We start from the raw sequence: 20,930 nt of genomic DNA, 5'->3' as shown, positions 1-20,930 counted from the left end.
CGAAGCAATCATCCATCAGAAGAGTGCAACGTCATATGCAAACAATCACCACAAATGATGAACAGACTGAAAGAATGTGTGATGAGATGATGGAAGTTAATCAGATGGTTATGAGAGAAAAAAATTTAATTTTTGTTATGTGGCTGGAAATCTGCGGACGAAAAATGAAGAGAAGGAAGCGTAATAGGAGAAAACGGAAGGGGCGAAAGAAATTACAGAGGAAGCCGCCTGTTAGAATTTTACTGAGAGCATAATTAGGGGAGAGAGGAATTGCAGTGAAACCGCCTAGAAGAATGTTACAGAGAGCATAATTAAATCATCCGTAATTCTTCGTTTTAGAATTATGAAGGAAGACTGTATACGTGGAAGAGACCCTGGAAGGTTTAAAATTCATTATATGAATGCTAGACAGAGATTTTAAAAACGGATTTCAAACTGTAAGTCGTTTCTAGATGCAGATGTGACCCTGACCGTAATTTATTGGTTACGATCTTGAGATATTTCTAATGGGATAAAATTACAGGTATGAAATCTGGATAAAATAAAAGAACCTGAAGTCTTTCAGAGTTTCAAGGAGAGCATTAGGCGACAACTCACTGAAGCTGAGCACACGAAAACAATAAACGACATTGAATTTCATTGAGGGATTGGAGGAAATGTAATAAATACAGCAACTGTAGCAGGAGAAAGGGGAAAAGGGGATGGATCACTTCTACGCAGTGACGCCTCTATGGAGTTACTCTTCCACGGAGCCTGGTGCTCTTCTTGCGCTACACAGCATTCCACAGTACAGGCACATGTCCAGGCGAAGGGAGAATGAAGGATGTGGTCGTATGTCACTCTCCAGCAGTTACACTCCAACGATTTAGTATTCTGTTTTAATTGACACTTACTTTAATATTAAGCACCTCTCAAGACGAAAGGTGCGATCATTCCCTAGGAAAGGCTTGGCCTTTGACATTGTCAGAAAAATGGTTCAAATGGCTCTGAGCACTATGGGTCTTAACATCTGAGGTCATCAGCCCCCTAGAACTTAGAACTACTTAAACCTAACGAACCTACGGGCATCACACAGATCCATGCCCGAGGCAGGATTCGAACCTGCGACAGTAGCGGTCGCGCGGTGCCAGACTGAAGCACCTAGAACCACTCGGCCACATCGGCCGGCGTTTGACATTGTCCTTCATTAGTAAATACACTCTGCAATAAAACGTTTCCGGACACCTGGCTGAAAATGACTTACAAGTTCGTGGTGCCCTCCATAGGCAATGCCGGAATTCAACATGGTGTTGGCCCACCCTTAGCCTTGATGACAGCTTCTACTCTAGCAGGCATACGTTCAGTCACGTGCTGGATGGTTTCTTGGGGAATGGCAGCCCATTCTTCACGGAGTGCTGCACTGACGAGACATATCAATGTCAGTCGGTGAGGCCTGGTACGAAGTCGGCATTCCTAAACACTCCAGAGGTGTTCTGTTGGATTCAGGTCAGGACTCTGTGCAGGCCAGTCAATTACAGGGATGTTATTGTCATGTAATCACTCTGAAACAGGCCGTGCATTATGAACAGCTGCTTGATCATGTTGAAAGATGCAATCGCCATCCCCGAATTGCTCTTCAACAGTAGGAAGCAAGACGTGTTTAAAACATCAATGTAGGCCTGTTCTGTGATTGCGCCACGCAAACAACAGGGGTTGAAACACCCCTTCATGAAAAACACGATTATAACATAACACCAGGTCTCCGAATTTTACTGTTGATACTACACACGCTGGCAGATGACGTTCACTGGGCATTCGCCATACCCACATCGTGTCATCGGACCACCACATTGTGCACCGTGATTTGTCACTACACACAACGTTTTTACAGTGTTCAATCGTCCAATTTTTACGCTCCTTACAGCAAGCTAGGCGTCGGTTGGCATTTACCGTCGTGATGTGTGGCTTATGAGCATCCGCTCGACCATGAAATCCAGTTTTTCTCACCTCCTTCCTAACCGTCATAGTACTTGCAGTGGATCCTGATGCTGTTTGGAATTCCTGTGTGAAGGTCCGGATAGGTGTCTGCCTATTACACATTACGACCCTGTTCAACTGTTGGCGGTCTCTGTTAGTCAACAGAGGAGATCGGCCTGTACGCCATTGTGCTGTACGTGTCCCTTCACGTTTCCATTTCACTATCATATCGGAAACAATGAACTTAGGGATATTTAGTAGTGTGGAAATCTCGCGTACAGACGTATGTCACAAGTGGCACCCAATCACCTGACCACGTTCGAAGTCTGTGAGTTACGCGGAGCGTCCCATTCTGCTCTCTCACTATGTCTAATGACTACTGAGGTCGCTCATGTGAAGTATCTGGCCATAGGTGGCAGCACAATGCACCTAATATGAAAAACGTATGCCCTTGGTGGTGCCCGGATACTTTTGATCACATAGTGTATTTCATAAGCTGCAAAAGACACTTAGCCATCTTTGTTTTCCAAAGGAAAGCACGACTAGGTAGTCTCGTTTCGTCCGCCATTGAAATTATTTACAATATTTACAATGATTCCGACGTGCGTTAAATTGTTTTTCAACATTTACATAATGTAGAATGTTGGCAACGCTTTATTCTGCGTGGACGCCACAAAATTCTGAAATTAGTTTGAGTGGCGGTCAATAGGAATATTTTTAATGATTTTGCATTGGTTTCGTCAGTCTTAACTTCAGTTTTATTTCTAATTTTTACCATCGAAATTTAAAATTAATTGATCAAACTAATGGCCATGGTGTGTATCTTCTGGAAAAAGTCTTGCTAATGAGTAAAGGTTTTGGTGAAAATTTGATATGAATGCATTTATCCTTCTATTCTATCCTTCAGAGACGTCGTTAGTACCTAATTTTTCTTCAGTTAGTTCCATGTTTCATGGATTATTAACGTGATAAATCGAAATAATGAGGATATAGTCATTTTACATCCAAATCGCAAATTAATTTGCAGATAGGGAACCCTGCTGATAAATTATGCTTTTACGATTGCAACATCCCCTGCAGTTCTACACTTCTCTTGCAGTCTGTGATGTCTGGAACCGTCGGTTCAAAAACAGTTGTAAGAGTCCTGAAGCTTTTGGCTGTTAGACGTGCCCAAGTGAACAAGGAACCAATCATCATCCAACTGTTCGAGGGTAAGGCATGGGAGAACTGAACACACGCTTATGTAACAGTGCATTTATTTTATTTCCTTATAGACAGGAACAAAACAATAATTTGCACGAACATTGATTAAAGTGAAAATTACAACCTATAAACCCTGTTTCAGGAAGCTAGATGGTTCAAATGGCTCTGAGCACTATAGGGCCTAACATCTGAGGTCATAGTCCCCTAGAACTTAGAACTACTTAAACCTAACTAACCTAAGGACATCACAGACATCCATGCCCAAGGCAGGATTCGAACCAGGAAGCTAGTTGCTACATTGTTCAATGTTAGTAATTCTGAAGTCACTCATGAGAGGGGCAGGTATATATTCAAAAAGGTTTGTTTTAATAGTTTTATCTCTCATTGTTCGGTATTAAAATGTAGACAGCTGGAACACTGTTTGTTTCCTGATAAGAACTTGTAAGATGGGCCTGAAGTATACAAAATTGACCACACTTTTGTTCGAACTCTTGAACGCTCCTTTCGCACAGATTTACTGACAGTTTGGTAAAGTGAGTGAACCCTTTTTGCTGGCAGACACCGCTATTCTCTTATTCGGTTCCCTGTTGTCACATGCAGGTAAAAATTTGCCTCCATCACTCATCAGCCATATTATTCGAAAGAATACTGCTCCAAATTTGGTCACCGCATTTAGAGGTTCCATTTATTTTCTCATAGTGCAATGAAGCTACTATTATGAACTTCCGTGTGATGATAACGATGTTACTAAATCGTAGCCTCGGTTGAAGACCTGCCCTGCTTCTTCGGCGTCAACTGACGAAACTGCAGTGTATGTTTCTAAAGCATGCTTTTTTCCTCACACCAATTCATCAGGAATACAAACTTGGCTGCCTCCACCCGAAACAGTGTTATATTTGTGGATTGTCTCCTTTTCCATTTATTTCTTGTAGCATTTATCCAACGCCAGGAAGACGACGTAGTTCACTGTGAACTATAGCTTGTCGTAAAGCAATAAAGGCTTCACTTTGGTTGTTTCGGTGAACTCCACCTTCACAACACTTGAACACTTCTTCCCAGTCAGAGATTACCTGCAGTACTGGACTCTGGGAGAAAGATTTCTCTGAATGAACGCATGTGCAAGAAGGGTTCTTAGAGCAGGAGGTGACCTTTCCCAGCACCACGTCAGATGTAGCAACGGAGAAGCACGTGTATCCTACTTCTGGAACTCTCTGTTCCGAGTTCCACTACCTGAAGTGTCGTGGGCTCCACACAAGTTCAACATATTCCACCTTTGCACAAGTGTAACTCCGTATAGGTGTTGAAAACTAGGAGTAAACAGACATGTAACAAGTGAGAATGATAGCGAAAAACAGGAAAGCTGAAATGGCTGTGTGACAAATGCAAGGTTGTAGAAGGATGGATAAATGAGGGAACGACAAATATCTCCTAAGAAATATTAGACAGACATACGGAGAATAGAAAAGCGGCCCACATGGTAGACGTGTACTGAGCAAAGGAGGAAAGCTAAAAAGTAGAAGGCATTTGTAGAATGTCAATACAAGAGATAATAACCTAAAGGTTCTGTTAGGATTTGGGAGGAAGTAAATGAAGATGAGATTGGAGAAATTATGCTACAAGTAGAATTTGAGTAGTTTTGATTTGAAGTTTCAACAAGGCCCGTGGACCTACAATAGTCTCACAGAATTACTTAGATCTTTGGAAAAGCCCGACATGGGAAAGCTATTCCGCCTGATGAGTAGGCTTACAGAGAACTTTTGACAGTGTTAGCTGGGCTGCACACATGACAGTTCTGAAGGTAACAAGGATAAAGTACAGGAAGGTGATAGGTTATTTACGTGTTGTGCAGAGTTTCAGGACACGAAAGGAGAGCAGTAGTTCTGAAGGGAGTGAGACAAGGTTGTAAAATATCCGTCATGTTACTCAATCTGTACAAAGAGAAAGTTTTGAAGAAAACCAATTAGTAGATTGGGAATGCGATTAATATTCATGAAGAGGAAATAAGGATTTGATTCTGTTGAAGTCAGAAGAGCAGCTATATTTAATAGACAGCATTTCGAAAAGACGTCATAAGATAAACATCAGCAAAGTAAAACAGCGCTACTCCAATGTAGTCGTATTTAACGCAGCGACGCTGAAGGAAAAAGATTAAAAAAGTGAGAAACTAAAAGTAAAACATGAATTTTGCTGTATGCGTGGCAGAGTAAGTGATGATGACTGAGGGAATACAGACAGGTTATAACAAGAAAAACATGTCAGAAGAAGAGAAATTTACTAACGTATAACGTAAATGTAAGTGCTAGAAAATATTATGTGGAGGTATTTGTCTGGAATGTAGCCTTAATAGGTAAGGGAAACATTGACGATAAACAGTTCAGACCAGAAAAGAACAGATAGAGCTTAGTTCTCTAGAAGAATTCTGTTGTTTGGTTTGGTACATCGGTAACTGATGATCGAATTATATATATATATATATATATATATATATATATATATATATATATATATATATATTGGCCACGACATCTTGGTAGATGAATGTTGCAGTGTCTGTGTGTTTATGGGTTTATGCATTTTTTCATATGACTTGTCAAGCCAATGGCAGCACGGCATCTCTTGCCGCAATTGTCACAAGTGTATCTGGCTGCTGAGGCTGGAGCAGTGGTAGCATTGCTAAGCTTTTTCTGCCTTAATCTGTCTAAGAAGCCTTCATCATGCTTCGACATTCCAGATGATATACCATCACGCCACTCAGGTCTCATTCTAGCCGGTGCCTCCCATCTGTTTGTGTCGATTCCAAAGCTCTCCATACCTCGTTTACAGGAGACCTTGAACCTCAATACAGGACATCCTACAGGTCTTTTGGCTATAGAGGTCTCTCGAAGCATCACCTCACGTGGTAATGATCGAATTGGGGAACTGAAAATTGATGGTGGAACTTCACCAAATGAACGGATCAATTAATAAGATCATCATGAGGCATCAAGGAATCGTCAAACTCCTAGTGGAAGAATGTGTGGTCCTTAAAACTGAAATGGTAAGGATGCTGACATCCTGGAGTAGTAAACGATTGAGCCCAGAGAAAATTTTTACAATTTATGTCGCTATAACAAGCTATATAATGCATACCCTGCTAATCTGAAACACTTACTATGTGAAACACTCTAAGATAATTATTTAATTGTTTAAAAGCACCAATGAATAAATCAGACAATGTAAACCAGAAGAACGTTTTAAAGTAAGTAAAACAGACAACATAAACATAAAGAAAAATCATTTAAATGCGCCGATAATCGAATCAGACCCTATGAACCGAAAAGGCAATAATAATTTTAAAAAAAGCTATAAACATCCCAAAATCTGTTCATTAAAAGTATCTCTGTGCCCTAAATTTAGTAGCTGGCAGAATTCCAAGAAGGAGAAGTAAATTATAACCTACAATTTATTTACAATTGTAATAGGCGGATCAATAACCTGTGAAGGACGTCAGGGATTAATCGCCAAAAACATTTTTCGCAAGCAGTTATAGACATATTTACATTCAAAAAAAGACAATCCCAACAAATATAATTACAATAAAAGAATTAGGTTTAGAGATCTGAAACACAAAAAAGCAGTATTACTCCACATGACGATATATCGTACAACAATTTCATACAAATTAAGTCAGTGGTTCGGTAGCTCTTGTAAGACGATTACTTCTGAGTGCAATGAGATATTATCAGTTACCCTCCAACCCCCTCCTCCCCACACTATGAACATTAGCATGTATCTAAAATTTAAAATGAAAAAAGTTTTATTTGAAAACTTTAGTCTTTAAATGACAAAGTGATGTTTTGTTTTTGAAGATGTTTCATTATATCATGTGGTAATTACTTAGAAAGACAATTTCTACTGTTTATTTCTAACAATCTTTTTTATAGGATGATGAAACAATTTTATATACATTACAAGTGCTACCTGCAATTCCTTGTCAGACAAGGAATCTAACTATGCACATTGAGGGTGCACACTTGTTACAAAATGTATTTCCGCTTCATCACTCTACTCCCTGGGGGCGCTTCCTTCGACCACACCCTGAATCCCGATCTAAAACCAATTAAATTAAATTGTGTGGTCCATACTCAGACCTACTGTTTGTAAATCACTTGATTGCTGCACTGTTTATTTCTGAAATTGCAGGAGTTTGCTGACTTCAGGCTACCAGTGCTTTCTGCCTGACCACTGCTAGTAATAATAATAATAATAATAATAGCATAGAAGCGATGTGAAAAACAGTTTCCTATAAATATCTAGGATACAGACAAGAAATAGGAATAGATAACACAAATATTAAAGAAGAACTAAAAGAAAAATATAGACAAAGACTAATCAAAATACTGAAAACAGAATTGACAGCAAGAAACAAGACAAAAGCTATAAATACTTATGCCATACCAATATTGACCTACTCATTTGGAGTAGTGAAATGGAGTAACACACGCTTAGAAGCGCTCAATACACTTACACGATCACAATGCCACAAATATAGAATACATCACATACATTCAGCAACAGAAAGATTCCCATTAAGCAGAAAGGAAGGAGGAAGGGGATTTATCGACATAAAAAACCTACATTATGGACAGGTAGACAATTTAAGAAAATTCTTATAGAACGAGCAGAAACTAGCAAAATACACAAAGCAATCAGTCAAATAAATACATCGGCTACACCACTGCAATTTCATAACCACTTCTACAACCCTTTAGATAACATCAACAGATACGAAGAAAGTAAATTGGAAAAAGAAAACACTGCATGGCAAGCACCCACATCATCTAACACAGCCATACATTGATCAAGACGCATCCAACACATGGCTAAGAAAAGGCAATATATACAGTTAGATGGAAGGATTCATGCTTGCAATACAGGATCAAACAATAAACACCAGATACTACAGGAAGCATATTATTAAAGATCCCAATACCACAACAGATAAAAGCAGACTTTGCAAATAACAAATAGAAACAGTACATGACATCACAAGCGGATGTACAATACTAGCAAATACAGAATACACCAGAAGACATGACAATGTAGCAAAAATAAAACATCAACAACTTGCCATACAAAATAAACTAATAAAACAACACGTTCCCACATACAAGTATGCACCACAAAATGTACTGGAGAATGATAAATACATATCATACTGGAACAGAACCATTATAACAGATAAAACAACGCCACATAACAAACCTGACATCATACTCACCAATAAAAAGAAGCAATTAACACAACTAATCGAAATATCCATACCGAATATAACAAATATACAGTAGATAACAGGAGAAAAAAATTGAAAAATACATCCAACTGGCTGAGGAAGTCAAGGACATGTGGCACCAGGATAAAGGTGACATTATACCAACTATACTATCAACTACAGGAGTCATACCACACAATATCCACCAGTACATCAACGCAATACAGCTACATCCAAACGTATACATACAACTACAGAAATCTGTAATTATTGATACATGTTCAATTACCCGAAAGTTCCTAAATGCAACATATACCGTACAGTTATAAGGAAGTCGCGCTTGATCAAGGTCCGCGTCACTTTCCATTTTTAACCAGACATAACGTCTGAGAAAGGAAAGAAATGATAATAATAGTTATAACAATAGAGTGTAGGTCCCACAGCAGGGCCGTAACCACTATGAAGTTGCTGTTGCGTCGTGCAGCCAAAAGGTTCGCTTCTTTGTCGGAAACGAATTGTCAAAAAAATTGTACTGCATTTCAGGAACTACCTAAAAGGCATTTTCATGTGATATTTAAGCATATGTGGTGTGCATGTTTTCACTTTGCTGACGTACATTCAAGGTACGAAGTACAAAGTATGTGTGTATTGGGTGGTCTATTGAGGGAGAAGAATGATACTACTTACGATCTTTTACAAAGAAAATTAGCTTCCTGATCAAACAAAACGGAATTCCTTTGTTGTTACCACTCAGATAATTATATTTTAGCCATCAGGGAGTAATTGCCCTCACGTATAAGACCAGAGAGTTAAGGGAAGTGACTAGAGTAGTGAGATTTCAATAACACAACAGTGTACATCGAATTGGCAAAACAAGGTGAAGTTTACGGATGATTCCACCCAGCGGTAAATTAACTGATAGGAGTACACAAAATGCTATTAGCATTCCCATTTCGACCGTAAATTAAAGAAACACATTATTCTAAGTTATTGTGCCACTATGTTTGTCACCTGATGTCTCAATATGAAACACGTAAATTATGGGACGGCTGACCAGGCTAGTGAGTGTTTACTCACATAGACCACTAACCACCATTACGACGTGAGTCGCTCGATGCAAGTTTAATATTATCTTCCGCTAAATACTTTTAATGACTGTAGCAATGATGCCACAGCTGGTACACCTCAGTGAACTATCTTCGTGGCTGGATCAGAACCTAAACCCACGACACGATAATATTCCAAAACAGGTACAGAAGGCGAAGATTTCTGTTTTACATTATAGTTATTTTATCCCTCTTCCCTGTATGGACGAGGGGGCTGTTAGTGGCACAATATTCCGTTCTTCAGCCAAGCGAATTAAAAATATATAAGAGAAAACAAAAGAAATGTGGCTGCTCTATTTTAAACTAAAAATCAAAGATAGTAAAAAACACACACCCTCTTGCGACGCAACAAGCAAACTCAAGTCAACACAGGTCGTGGTACCGACAGTAGCTTATCAGATATCGAAAAGAACATATCGAAAAAATATAGAGTTATTTCAAAAGATGAGTACAGTAAGCAGGATCAAACGAATATTCGTTCTGATTTTGTGCACTATAAATGGTTTTGTGAAAGCCTGCGACTACGAAAACAATGGGTTTGTTTATAAGTAACTTTTCCGTTACCGTCCACGATTTTCTTTTATTCGTACTGTACACGAAGCGTTTCGAGAAATGATTCCCAGTTTCTAATGTTTTTTCTTTTTGTGCTACGCCACTTTAACGTAATGTTTTTGATGTGTAACTTCCAGCTCTGTTTCGTTGACTGCACTGCAATCTGCAAGAACGCGCAGTTTTTCGCTGGTTGTCGATCTTTATACGTAGTCAGTGGCGTAACTTGGAAGGACATTTACGTACTGTTTTCTTATGATCCATTTGTGTAAGATCTCACACATGTTGACCATCACACACATCTTTCAAGGCACAGTATACATTGAGAATAACTTACATAAACTAACAGTTACAAAGACATTTAAGATGCTCTGTTGACGAGATAATGTTACAGCTCTTCCACAGAGTACTATATGCTTTTGTCTGGAGGGTATTTATCTCGACAGTTTGTACACAATCTGCTGATATCTGTTTCACAATGGTGCTTATTTCTGTGTGATACTATTTCTGTTTAAGTATATTGTCGAAGCATCTGATTTACTTAGTTGTAATAGTTACTGAGATGTGAAGAGGCTTGCACAGAATAGATTATCATGCAGAGTTACATCAGAGCATTTTTCAGAATGAAGACAATAACAATAACAACAAAACATAGATGGAAGTAATTTATTGTTCAGTCCTCTAGGTATGTAAACCTTCGGAATTTTAACAGTGAACCACACAGGTTTTGTTGAGTGGGCCTCTGTGTGAGTCAGCAGCACTGACACGATCAAGGAAGGAGAGAAGTTGCGACGGCTAGTTAACAGGAATCCAACGTGATCTGTACACAATACTCTGTTCCTAAGAAGAAGAGAAACCAAATTTATATTCTGGTTATGGGCAGCCTGATGTGCTTCTGGGCCTCATACAAGTAATTACTTTACCCACTATTACTACTCGCAGAGCGCAGGCTAAGGGTTGTCTTTCTATTACTCAGTACTGGTACTCTCGAAGTCTCTAGCCCAACTGGGGCTGAACAGTGACGGCCGGTGGGGGGACAGAGAGCAGGTAGTTGGGTGGTCTGAGGAGCTGGGAGCCGCAACACCACCAAGCCGTAGTCAGGCCATGACATCCGTCCTGAGGGGGAAACGTCAGTCGGATAGTACCAGAAGGGGTGCCCGCCCTCTTCCTGAACCGGCATGGCCGCCGCGGCCGCGATATTCAGGTAGGATGCGATTCTCGGGACAGAAAATCTGCAGAAGAATCTCGCAGTCGACAAGTACATATCTAAATCTACATAGATACTATGTGAGCCACTGTATGGTTCGTGATGGAGGGTATCCAGTAACACTATTTGTCATTTCTGGTGATGGTAGAGCAAACCAGCAGGGTGTAACCTCCCAATAAATAAGTGACTAACCGCCCAATAAAAATTTGACTCTTATATAACCTTTAAAAAGAAATATCGTAATTTAATCTTTCAACAATTAACTGACTGTGACTCTAAACTGGTAAATCTGGACGTGAGCAGTGCTGCGTCATGGCCCTGAAAAATCATTCTGAATAAACTGAAGATTCTTACCTCAATGATGTCGCCGGATAACGTGTATATATCTGCTCCTATAAGAGTTTTTTCTGGCACAGCCCAGTGCAATGCTGAGCCACTGTTATGTATGAAAAAACTACTGGTTTTCTTTGCGATAATCGGCGTGACTATGGATAGGAGAAATTAGTTAAAACTTTAAATTCAGATGAATGACTGTCACAAGTTATCTTTATAAGGAAGGTTATTACTGAAAGATTTTTGAAAACATTTAAATGGGACTTTGATGTAACAATAGAACAAAAATCAGTTGTAGCAATTAACAAATGCGCGCGGTAATAAAGAACAATAATTTTTGTTTTTACTTTATACTACATCGCTCAGGCACCGCCATCGTTCTCCACGACCGGCCTTGGTAATTCCATACCTCTACTGCTCTTCTCGAGCTACAGAACACCACTACTGGACTGTATTGTCCGAACTCCAGGACACAAGTGTTCTCTGTGAGCCATACAACTCGACACCTGCTCTCTACGAGCGACCTGACCCAACCGTCCGACTGCGAGCTGAACTACTACTGCTGCCGACACTGCTCTCTGGTCTGCGATTCAATTCTAGCTTACATATCGCAGACATCACGTGAGCAGTAAACATCGCAGGCACCGAAGTTACATCTGCTCGAGTGCGCTAGCAATAAATTCCTTAGTCACGGACTCCTTACAAGGACCTTCAATTAAATGCATGCTATCGCCCAAATTCACAAACAGTTTGCCTGTCATTGCACTGCAGTTGAGCGAAGTGAAGTCACATCCTGAATTTGGTCACTACTAGTACCAGTACCCGGTCTGGAAAAAGCTATATTCACTGACAGGCAAGGTGCTCTGCACCTACGAAAGCGAATGTGGGTACAGGTCTTTCTCTGTTGCAAACACGCAGACTGTACATGGCATGGCTTTTCATAAGCAAGGCAAGTAGCTTTCTGTGAAGGGCAGTTTTGTTTTTTAAGCATGGAAAAGAAACGAGACACGTTTCACAGTAGACACACACGTTGACACTTGTTTGCTCTGTCCATAGTGTGGTGGACTGGTTATTTAAGGCGGTTCGGCTAAAGGTTGTACCTGTTTGTCCCTTTGTGTCACGCTGCAAACAGGAGCTGCCTCAAGTTTTTCCATAGCACTATCACATGAGCTGTGATGTTCAATAATTTGTAACACCTGTTTCTAAGTAGGATAACAATGCTTGAGAATTTGTTCAGGATTCCCATTGTCCGGCACGTAATTTCTTCATAAATAATTGCGTCACTGTAGTGCTGTCCACAGCTACACTGAAAACGACACTGTCGTGTCAAACGCTGAAGTTAACTGACCCACTGGCAGTATGTCTGTTCTGGCGTTTCTTAATCGAAAGATCTTGTAACGAGCGGCTGCAGTTTCTACCTGGTCCTCTTGATAGTCAGGGTGGAAAGTAAAACTTTAGAAATTAGCAACTCCGGCCGGCTACTCGGGAAAAATTTATGAACAAGGGGCCAAACACCTGCGCAGGCCATTGACAAGAAACAAGGAATTTGATGTAAAATCAACTGTTCAAAAAGATTGCCATCACCCTTCCCAGACGATGGGTGTACTTAAAACCCTTGTGGACGGGGCACATATGGTGTCGGATGCAGAGAAATGTCCTAAGCAACTTGTACATTTGAGGACTATGTTCAGAGACAATGGCTACTCGACCCCGCAAATTAACAGGGCGTTGTCAACTAGAGCCAGAAACCGGGAAGTGGATAAAGAGGAGAAAGCGCCAACGAGGTCCCTAGCTTTTCTTCCCTTCGTTGGAAATATCTCCTTCAAGATAGCGAGGACTCTTAATAATTTTCATGTGAAAGTGGTTTTTCGTCCGCCTTCTCAGATTTCTGATTTGCTGGGATCGGTGAAGGATGATTTGTTACTGCGGAAGGCGGGAATTTACAAAATACCGTGTCACTGTGGTATGGCCTATATAGGATAGACAACGCGTACAGTGGAAGAGCGTTGTACAGAGCATCAACGTTGGACTCGCCTAGTAAGTTTCAGTTGCGTAACATTGTATTTCTAACGGACATTCCATGGAGTACGACAAAACTTCGATTTTGGCCACAGCAACAACATTTTGGGACTCAATTAACAAAGAATCCGTTGAAATACGCTTTGCGCGAAATCTAATGAACCGTGACAGTGGTTACCAATTGAATAACGCATGGAATCCCGTCATCTCCGAAATTTGCTCGGGACGAAGACGCCAGAAGACTTCGATAGCTGTGGTCAGCGACAATACCGACGGCAGCTGAGTATTGCAGTTCCACCACCGAGGGCCCTGTCGCTGGGTGGTGTGGCCCTTCTGTCTCCGCGACTGCAACGCATGCGCGGCAGTACTATCAGCGCACTATATAAACTGGAGCGGAGAACGTCTTTGTCAGTCCTCGTTCGGCTCACCTGAAGATGGCTGGCAGTTGTCCAGCCGAAATATCGTGCAATGAAGTTTACGACGACCGGCTGCAAACCGAAATCTTTTTGAACGAGAAACAAGAAGATTTCACAGTACCTTGCGCTTAATGTGTAGCGAAATGAACGCGGAACTGAGCGTAGTACTCTTTCATTTGTCTTGTTCATTGAAAGCTCGTAATGCTGGAATGCGCGGAGGTGGTGTCGTGGATGTGACTAGCTACTGCGGCATAGTTAATGTAGTAGCAGCTTGTGCCGTAATGAGATTCTGTACTGCCATCATTAACTGCTGCATTTGGTGGTTTTGAAACTGAGTAAAGTCCATTAGATGAAAGCCAGCAGCAACCAGAGCATAAACGCAGGTGGTGTATGAGGCAGGTTAGAGGCCATATTAATTAGAGTACTGCCACAGCAAATTTTTAGCAATGCAAATACACAAAGAGCGGAAGTGTTGCGGATGGTCTGCAAGAAGGAGCACAATTAGTAGCAATGCTCCTCAGAAAGAAAAGTGGAAAATATTAGTGACGCACTGTGACGGAGCGGCAAAAAATGAAAGCAGTGTAGGTTCTCAAATCCGTGGCGCCATATATTGTGGGACTGAGCACCCACACAAACAAGGAAGAAGAGAAGTTGTGATGGCTAGTGTCAGGAATCCAACATGAGAACGTTTTCTAATTAATATGACACTTTACTTCTGAAAAGAAAAGAAAGTTAGCTTTTCTTTATGAGGGGTATGATGTGCTTCTTTTGGCTCCTACATGTAATTACTTTATGGATTATTTCTACTTGCAGAGCGCAAGGTGTTGTCTTCCTATTAGTCAGTACTGATTCACTCGAAGTCTGCGACCGGAGCAACCAGCAACGGGCGCCTGCCCAAGTCAGTACTGATAGGTGTGCCGCTGCCGGCTCTTTCCACTGCCGTATAGTTCCGCGCCTTCTTCATTCCATTTCGTTGCACTGTGCTGATCTGTCTGAAGTGATACTTCAGGACTGCAAGTTTCTCCCCCCACCCCCACCCCCAAAAATGTTGCTCAACCATCTTTAGAACAACTGAGTGGGGGGGGGGGCTGGTGGGAGGCACAAAGCTGGGTTGTCTGAGGAACCGCGAGTCGCAACAGGGACTGAGGCCGAGCCCCCTGTCTCACCACGACACCCGTCCTTCGCTGAGGAGGCAGCGTCGGTGGGATAGCCCCAAAAGGGGCGCCCATCCTCTTCCTGAGCCAGTCCGACTGCACTGGCCGCAAGATCCTCTCTCCAAGCACATGGTTTGTCTAAGAAGTCTGAAAATAATAGAATCATTAGGTGCAAAGCAATACTTGCGGTAGGTGGGAGGCGCTGTGTGCTGCGGCAACTGGAGCAGCGCGCAGTGGCGCCGGCCATCTAGGAGCTCCGCCGCCGACGGACCGTGGCGGGGTTGGGAGCCGTACGTGCGAGGAAGACAACTAGCGCTGGCTCCCGTGAGTGGGAGGCAAATTTCTTGCTGGAAAGTACGCGCAAATTGTTCAGTTTCTCCGTTGGACTGAGGATGAAACGGAGTGCAGTGTTACGTGGTTTTATGCTTAATTACCGACTTACTATTTGGCTACGAAGTCTTTCGCGACGTATTTCTTGAGTGAAAATCTCTCGGTGTACATGCCGCGTCAATTCAGGATAAAACTCCAAGCTTTCGACCACTACCTCCATGGTCGTCGTCAGGGCTAAAACTGACTGTCGTGAACTAGCGACGTTCCCACTTTTATATGCAAAGGACGGCTTCTGATTGGCTGGAATACGTCATGGCAGCAGCGATATGGCGCGTAGTGAAGTGGTGCCCTCTACTTCCATAGATGTAGTTGCTATCCCGCGTTGCTTGCAGCGCCATCCCTTGAATCAGGAGGTAAAGTGCGAGAAGTTTTTCTCTGCGATTTTTCTTCATCCAGTGCACTCTTCCAAGTGTTGCTAAGTGCATAGCCGTTGTCTCTGTTAAAGTTACTATCGCTAAGTCTAATTTCGACTGCTTCCCGGATCACAGAGTCCCAGTAATTCGATGCGTGGGCTATTACTCTGGTTTCTTCAAATAAGAAGTAACTTGGTGTGCTCAGTGTTCAAATACCTACCTAAGTAAATGATTTTACTTCATATACACATCTTAGTGGTGGCTAATGCAGTATTAGTTTAAAATAATTTGTCGACTAAAGCTGCCACTGACCAGTCTGACCAATATGGTAAGTAACCTCCTGAGTCTTTTTTTTTTACGCGTGATGAAAAATTGTTCATTGGTGACGGTCTTATCTATTGCAATGAAGAAGTACAGGGCCTGGAACAATATCAGGTCAGTTGGAGTCATTCCTTCAAATGAGGTCACTGCTGTTGATACAGATGAGGTTTCCCGTCTGTCGGATGTGGTGTAGTAGTAAATGCTGCTAATTGTCATGTCCACGTTGTTAGACAACAGGCAGTCTTTGAGTAAGAACAATGTTAAGAATTTCCACTGTTTGAATCATGATATATTGCATGTGGAAGTTGAACTGCTGTGTTCGACTTCTGTTCTATTGTTGAAACAATAATTCAGCCTAAACAGGGGTGTAAGTGGCACTCTATGAGGGAACAAAGTCGGTAAAGCTATGAAATTAGCAACGTAAGAGCAGTTCCAGTAATCTAAGAGAGCACAGAGGTTGCGGTGTGTCTCGATCGGCTTTCACTTGTCCGGTGGAACGACAATGCGGTTATCAAGGTGTCTTCTGTTTGTGACGGAAAATGTTGCAAAGAACAGGGTTAACGGTTCCGTAGAGCCTAAACGAAAATCACATGTGTTTAAATGCTCAGTACAGATCATTTATGGTAAGATTTGACCTGCACGATTTTTCAACTCAGTTTCGGAGACAACTTACGATAAAAATGTGTTGCTGGAGTATTCTTGTTTGAGTGTTTATTGCATGCGGCGGTTGAAGTTGGATAGTATAGAGAGCCGTGACACGTAATTATCAATCTTCGTTTCAGAAGAGAAGTGTAACTGCGGATTCTGTGAGTCAATGGTGCCTCATAAGTGAGATCTGGTTCACAGTCCTCACCTTTATAGAGACAACTGAATGGATAGAACAAGAAGAAACAAATGAACATATAGGAAAAGGAGAAACGAAGACGGGTATCAACAAGGAGTGCAGTAACAAGACAGTTTCCACAAAGGGAAATTTGAGAATTTTCGGTTGATCCGGATAGGTTTTTCACTGTTTACCTATTCTGAAAAACTGCGTGTGATTTTTACATTTCCACACTTTCTCACGTATCAGATGAAATAAAATAACAATCTGCTGCCATAAAAATCCTTGGAACATTTCTTCTTGTCGTTACATACAGCACTGTCTATAGTATTCAGTGGTGACTAAAGTTGTCATCAACTCTGCAGGAACTTTTTAACTTTTTAAGCGTATCTTATGATCCAGACTAAACGTTTCGAACAATTATGTAAGCAAATTTCAAATAAAATATAATTTAAATAGCTCTGAGCACCAGGAAATAATGGTTAGTGGGGTGCAGAATGAGATTTTCACTCTACAGCGGAGTGTGCGCTAATATGAAAGTTCCTGGCAGATTAAAACTGTGTGCCCGACCGAGACTCGAACTCTGGACCTTTGCCTTTCGCGGGCAAGTGCTCTACCAACTGAGCTACCCAAGCATGACTCACGAGGTTGGTAGAGCACTTGCCCGAGAAAGACAAAGGTCCCGAGTTCGAGTCTCGGTCCGGCACACGGTTTTAATCCGCCAAAATGTTTCATATCAGCGCACACTCCGCTGCAGAGTAAAAATCTCATTCTGGAAATTGAAGAAAAGTTTGAAAACTGAAGCCATTCTTCCACAAAAAAAAAAAAATTAAAAACGTGTAGTTTGTACATATTACTAGTCACAGAAAGGTATGGATTAAATAAAACATGTATACATGTAAATGAAGATATGCAAGATCACAAAATGAAACTTTTCCGGCTGGAGATATTGCTCCGCACTTCACAAATACGAACGCTTTTTCCGTAATGTGGTATCTGATGCGATCTGATTTACGAATACAATAGGTCTCTGTTGCTTCCAGATACCATGTACTCAACTGTATGACAGTTCTAAAGCTAACCTTCCTTGAGTATTAATTAAGAGCACGTGCATGTACATACACGCACTTATACCCACAGAAATCGATGTTATCTCACTTTCACTAGAGAGAACCATTGGAGGAATTAGATATGAAACTGTTATTCTAATTCAGTATGTTTAGGGGCATATACAACACAAACTGAGTGAAAACATTTTCCTCTAATTTGTGCCTTTATGAACGAATAATAGAAGGAAATTCATTTTATTCCTTTCCCACTCCTTTCACAATCTGAACTCCTAACAATTTACCAGTCACCAACCGTCATAGGTGATCTGATAAATTTAGGTACTAACATTCTTCAGCTATATTGTTTATCTGTGTAATGTCTCTCTTTCCCTTACACATTTGCAGTATCATCTGTCATATTAATTCAAATCTTCAAATCACAGTGCGATCCATTCTGGCGTACCCCCCAGTTTGATCGAATTTGGTGGAAGAGAACATAGCTTTAATGTACACTGGATCTCAAACTGATTACAACGCCTACTGAGGAAAGAAATGAAGATGTATTTATATATAAATGTCCGAATAATTTCAACATAATTATCTAAACTATTAATCAGTCCTTGAGCCCATGTATACATCGTCAGTAAGGCTCAACACAGTTCAGTATGGAATTGCAAAAGTTTATAATCGACTTTTGGAATGTTTTGCATTTTTATGACCATATAAGTGCTTATTTCTTGGTAACTCCATTGATAAATCTTTAGCTGGAACAGCGACTCATATAATCATGTACGTGCTTCACCAAGATGTGGGGCGACTCTCCTCGGAACAGTTTATTAATTTACTTACTTTACAATCATCATATTCTTCATCATTATCATCATCACAAGTCCTTGCAGGCAATGCTGAGTGTCGTGACCCCACGAACCAAGCGTCTCCATCCGAGATGGTTACCAGCGTCTCTTATAGCCTTCAAAGAAGTAGGCCAGAGGGTCTCTTCAGATGATCAGTCCAACTGTTCCCTGTTCTTCCCCTCGGTCTCTTGTCCTATATCTTATTTTCCATAATTATTTTCTCTAGGTAGTTTCACATCTTATTACCATAAGGCCAAGGAACTACACTTTTTTTTTCACACGAGAAGAAAAGCGCATGGAGATACTGAGTAGCTCAATAATGGATACGTTTCTTTTTCTTTTAGTCCATTTTATACGTAGAATCGTGTGGCAGCACCAAAGCTCAATTACATCGATCCTCTGTCTCCGGCATTAAAGGCCCGTGCCTCGCATCCATAAAAGAAGACGCAAAACACGAGTGTTTCAACATGCCGCTCCTTTGTGGTGTTCATTATCGCTCTTTTCTGCCAGCTCTCGGTGAGCTTCTTCATAGCCACTCGATATAGCGTGAAACAGGTTCTTATCTCATCTTAACAGTTTCGTGTGTCAGGAAGGCTGACTGAAGATAGACGAAAGAATGCACGACTTCCTGTTCCCTTAATCGATCTGTGAGGTAAACCTGTACTCCTTGATCAGTTATCATAACTTTGGACTCGTTGAGATTGAGGTCCAGTCCGTATGAAAGACTAGTGTCTTGTACCTCCGTTAATAGCTCAGCAAACTCTTATCCGCTGTTGGCTAAAAGGGCGGGTCATGAGCAAACCGCAGGTTGGCAATAGTTCTACCACCAACTGAAATGTCTTTAGTCCAACCGTCAGGAGCACTCCTAATGACGTGTTCTGCATAGATGTTGTACAGTGGGGAAGACAGAACATAACTCTGTCTGACACCACTCGCTGCACTGAAGAAATCAGACATGATAGCACTTGTCTTCACAGCTGTGATGAGATTATTGTATAGACTTCTGATCAGTGCTATTAAGTGTGGTTGAACAGCGATTTGTGCAAACATCTGCCTCAACTATTTCCAGGTAACCCACAGTTAACGAAGCAAACGAGGATGGGAATACTGAAGATTCGCAATTTCTCGATTATTTGTCATATGCTGGGAATCTATTTAGTTTAGTAAGTAAGTTATTTACTTACTTATTTTTAATTCAGTGGTGGCGCTTCGTGTGTCGACAGGTGGTGACGCTACCGCTATCCAGTAATAAAGTGGAGATCGGCACTGTGGTGACCATTTTAGGATGGGGCAAGGCAGGTCCAAATGAATACAGCCCGCCGAAGTTGAGGAAGATGGAAATGATTGTAGACAACTATACGAGGTGCGTGCCAGGAGCCGGCTTCGTCGTCACCGAGCCGGAAGCCATTATTTGTGCACGCCCAAAGACTGCAGGCACGGACGTGTGCAATGGCGATAGCGGGGGACCGCTGACCTACGGTGACCGGCAGATAGGCATCATCAGCCGTGCCAGTTGCACTGGTGTTTTGCAGGCTGTGGTTATGTTCACTAATGTCTCTTACTTTCGTGACTGGATCGATGACGAGACTAAGTAGTGACAGAAGAGCAAGTTATTTTTCTTCTTCTATTGGAAGGAGTCTCTTCAGGATTCCATAAAACTTTGCGGAAGAACATTGCATGTTCTCAATTACTCTTCCTCGAAGACCTGCGGTATGTTAACAACAAAAATTTTGAGCTTATTAAAACCAGTGTCGTATAAAATTGTTCTTCATCCTACATTGGTAGGAGCAAATGTTGTATTCTGTTAAGTTGGAAGAGATGTAATATGGATTTTGAAGCCAAATATACGATCCAGAAACACTGTTCAAATTTCTTATCACTCTGCCCTAACTATGAGAGTCTACTATACGTACTTCGACATAGTCCGTTGTAAATAAACCTGTATG

General features: G+C 41.3%; 1 protein-coding gene across 1 annotated transcript in view; it reads left to right on the top strand.

Moving 5' to 3' along the window:
- LOC126252182 (trypsin-2-like) overlaps nt 1-20,579 on the top strand; it is a 40,266-nt gene extending 19,687 nt beyond the window's left edge. The window contains exon 2 of the mRNA XM_049953053.1: nt 20,208-20,579. Coding sequence (XP_049809010.1) covers nt 20,208-20,579 — 372 coding nt within the window. The remainder of the gene's footprint in view (nt 1-20,207) is intronic.
- The last annotated feature ends 351 nt before the right edge of the window (nt 20,580-20,930 follow it).

The sequence above is a fragment of the Schistocerca nitens genome, chromosome 4, assembly GCF_023898315.1.
Source record: "Schistocerca nitens isolate TAMUIC-IGC-003100 chromosome 4, iqSchNite1.1, whole genome shotgun sequence".
NCBI lineage: Eukaryota > Metazoa > Arthropoda > Insecta > Orthoptera > Acrididae > Schistocerca > Schistocerca nitens.
The sequence above is the reverse complement of the archived record's forward strand: the minus strand, read 5'-3'. Positions and strand labels throughout refer to the sequence as shown.